The sequence below is a fragment of the Anneissia japonica genome, unplaced genomic scaffold, assembly GCF_011630105.1.
Source record: "Anneissia japonica isolate Jap-2015-1 unplaced genomic scaffold, ASM1163010v1 scaffold294882_len3305_cov428_single, whole genome shotgun sequence".
In the NCBI taxonomy this organism is placed as follows: Eukaryota; Metazoa; Echinodermata; class Crinoidea; order Comatulida; family Comatulidae; genus Anneissia; species Anneissia japonica.
In genome coordinates, this window is record NW_022691795.1 from 1 (window position 1) to 3,224 (window position 3,224).

At 37.4% G+C, this 3,224-nt stretch overlaps 1 protein-coding gene across 1 annotated transcript; it reads right to left on the reverse strand.

Annotated features, from left to right (window-relative positions):
- Positions 1-2,588: 2,588 nt before the first annotated feature.
- On the reverse strand, positions 2,589-2,993 carry LOC117100139. The gene has a single exon (XM_033239717.1). It carries the CDS (start codon positions 2,991-2,993, stop codon positions 2,589-2,591), a length of 405 nt encoding a protein of 134 aa, XP_033095608.1.
- Positions 2,994-3,224: the final 231 nt, after the last annotated feature.

Consider the following 3,224-nt stretch of genomic DNA (forward strand, 5'->3'; position numbering starts at 1 on the left):
ATTCTCGCAATATTGTGGTTGTGATTATCCCTGACCGTTTCATACAGTAGGCATTGTTGAAAATACTCACGCAATATTGTGGTAACATAGCTCTGTATGAAAGTGGCTTTAGTGTGGTGCTATGAGCGAGATTACAATGTTAGATGAAAAAAATTGTTAGATGATGTTTTGGTAGTTACTGTTGTGGCATGTTCAATTTTGGTGTGGTATTAGACCCTACAAAAATATTCTTAGTTTATCATGCTATATATGCTGAAATAGTGGAGGTATTTTTAGTTCCTTGCATGCAATGCAATAGGAACTCTTGTAATCACATTTTACGCGTGTGTGTATGTATGTGTGTGTAGACATTTAGAGTTAAATTCTGCATGCGTCCGGAAAGGTTTTCCGACATTTTGTTTTTACCTCGCGACATGAAGTTCCTCAGTGGTGGTTCAGTCACCTTCTTCCAGGTTTAAAAATAATTCTTCCGCGATAAAAATAATTAGAGCCCGCCCCGAATTACCTAATGTGGTAAAAACACTTCCTAATAAATCAAGTTTGCAATCCACTCAGTTTCTTTTTGAAACCCGACACAACATGAAGCCTAGTTTTGGTTTTCCGACATTTTGTTTATACCTCACAACGGGACAATCTTCAGTGATAAGCAAAATCCACTCAGTTTCTTTCTGAAACCCGGCATAACAAGAAGCCTACAGTACCGCCAGAAACTAGGCCTATTGTTGCAATTTTTCCTGCTCGCAGGTTTCGTAGCTACATCGTAAGCTGATATAAACAATCTAAGCAAGGCTACGAAGCGAACCACGAAGCAAAAGTGTGTTGTGTATTTGCATGTGCAAGAAAACTGCTGTAGCTTACTGGAATAAACAATGTATTGCTGGGTCATTTGTGAATTTAAAGTATGGAGCTGTTTTTTTCAATAAGAAAAATGTACACCTGATTTGATCAGAGTCTCCCCTTCCATTCGCTGTCGACGACAGGAACTTTCTTAATTAATTAGCTTAGGGCCTATCCTATTTTTAAAATTTACAATTAGTTTACCTCTTTTAACTGTCAAAAAATGTCCTCAATAAGAATACACACATGTGAAAAGATTGTTCATCAAACGATATTTTGTAGTCTTGATTTAGTAAGATAAATAATAAAGGAGAGTTAACATCTGTTAATTGTAAAATTACCGAATGTCGCATGGAAAACCCTGTGGAAAATAAAACTTGGCGAATTGCCAGTTCATGTCAACCCCAAATCCAGCAGCGGGCAGTGTGTGCGCCAATCAGAACACAGTTAATTGTGTTAAAGGTAAACCTCGTGGCAAATGTTAAAAAGCTGTGGGCGACAGTGAGTAAAAAATGAAGGAAATGCGGTCCAGCATGACTAGCCTTAATTAGGCAAGGTAGTGATTTCTATAATTCCATTACTAGTATTGAATCGCTTTGCAAGTTCTGCTCATTACGGTGAACAAAAACAATGTGATCTTTTAATGTAGAATTCTTAATAATTTTTACTTGATTTGTCATTGATATTATTTAAAAGGAAGAAAATTCCTACTGCCAGAACATTAACACCAGATTGCAAGTTAACCAGTATAATTACTGTCTGCTCTCCTCCTTAGAGGAAAATGTAGGCTGTAAATGACATCAAAATTCGAACTCACTGTTTTGCTGTAGGCCTAGCTGGGTAGCTAACCACGGTTTTAAAACATGATCGATCTAAGGTAGGAAATAACGAACAGTAAAGTTCTATCATTGTTTATTAGTAAATTACAACATTGCTCATGTGTTGAAAGGGGGTTGAAAGCTGGTAAACTATATTTCATATTGTTTATGCATTGTTTATCAGCCCGATGATCCAGCCAACGATCATTGCAAAGCTAATTATAATAACAAATGACCTTCGCAGGGGTTTGTAGCTACATTCAAAACGATACCTACGAGCAGGTTACTTGTGGTTACATGCAGATACGAAGCGATAATTCACGGCGGTACTGTAGGCTTGTTTTTACCCAGCGACATGACACTTGCAATCACATTTTGCGTGTGTGTATCACCGATCTCTACTATAATAGCTGGATTGCTCATAGGCTGGTTTTAGTAAAGCCACTGATGGCATGTTGGGGGGTTTCTTTTAGCATTTGTTTAAATTATTGTTAAAAATAACGATTCTTGCAAAACTTTTTAATAATAAATTTGAATTTAACGTAATGATTATTTTTCAAATTATCTATGTACTTCATGTGACTTTCATTGCAGTTTTAAAAAATGCAAGCAAAGTTATTTGCGTTGTTAGGGATCGACATTACTATAACAATGTGACTGTGCTCGCACTTTTTAAAACTGCATAAATAGTCGCGTCTAATAATAATAATAATATTAATAAGATTTATAAAGCGCACAAATCCACTGCAGTAGTGCTCAAGGTGCTACAGGAAGGAACAAAAAATCACCATGAACCTAAAGCTACAAGAAAAGAAACACCACACCATCACCGCACCGTTTACAGGGGCCCGCCTATTCATTACTCACAGGTGCTCAAGTAATGGGAGTATCTAACTAAAACAATTAAGCAAGCAAGCAAAACAAACCGGAGAACTAGGAAAAAGTAGCCGACAGCAGATGCGTCTTGAGAGCTTTTTTGAACAAAGCAGTAGACTGACACAAGCGAATATTTATTGGAAGTTTATTCCAAAGGCATGGAGCCGCAACAGCAAATGATCGATCATCCCATGAACATGTAGACCTAGTCTCAACAAGCAGAAGTTCGTCATTACCAGAGCAGAGAGTTCGCAATGGCTCGTACCATACAAGCAGTTCACTAAGATACCCAGGACCTTCATCTCTCAGAGTCTTAAAAGTAATGAGCAAAATCTTGAAAATGCTCCTGAAGGAAGCAGGTAGCCAATGAAGTTCTTGTAAAATCGGTGTGATGTGCTCACATTTCTTTGTTCCTGTAATGATCCTAGCAGATGTATTCTGCAACAGTTGGAGGCAATGCATAGAGAGAGAGAGAATTCCCAAAGTCAAGATATGAAGTAACAAATGCATGAATCAGTTGCTGATGTTGCTTTCCTAGAGAGGTACTTCCTAATCCTTTTTATATTGCGAAAGTGATATGTTGAGGAGCTAATAATTTTGGAAATATGCCTATTCAAGGTCATTGAAGAATCAAGTGTAATACCCAAATTCTAAACTTGAGGTACCTGATCGATCTGACATTCACCAATGTTG

What these genes read in the sequence shown, in the direction of transcription:
- LOC117100139 (XM_033239717.1), bottom strand. Translation starts at nt 2,993, where the DNA reads ATGCATTGCCTCCAACTGTTGCAGAATACATCTGCTAGGATCATTACA.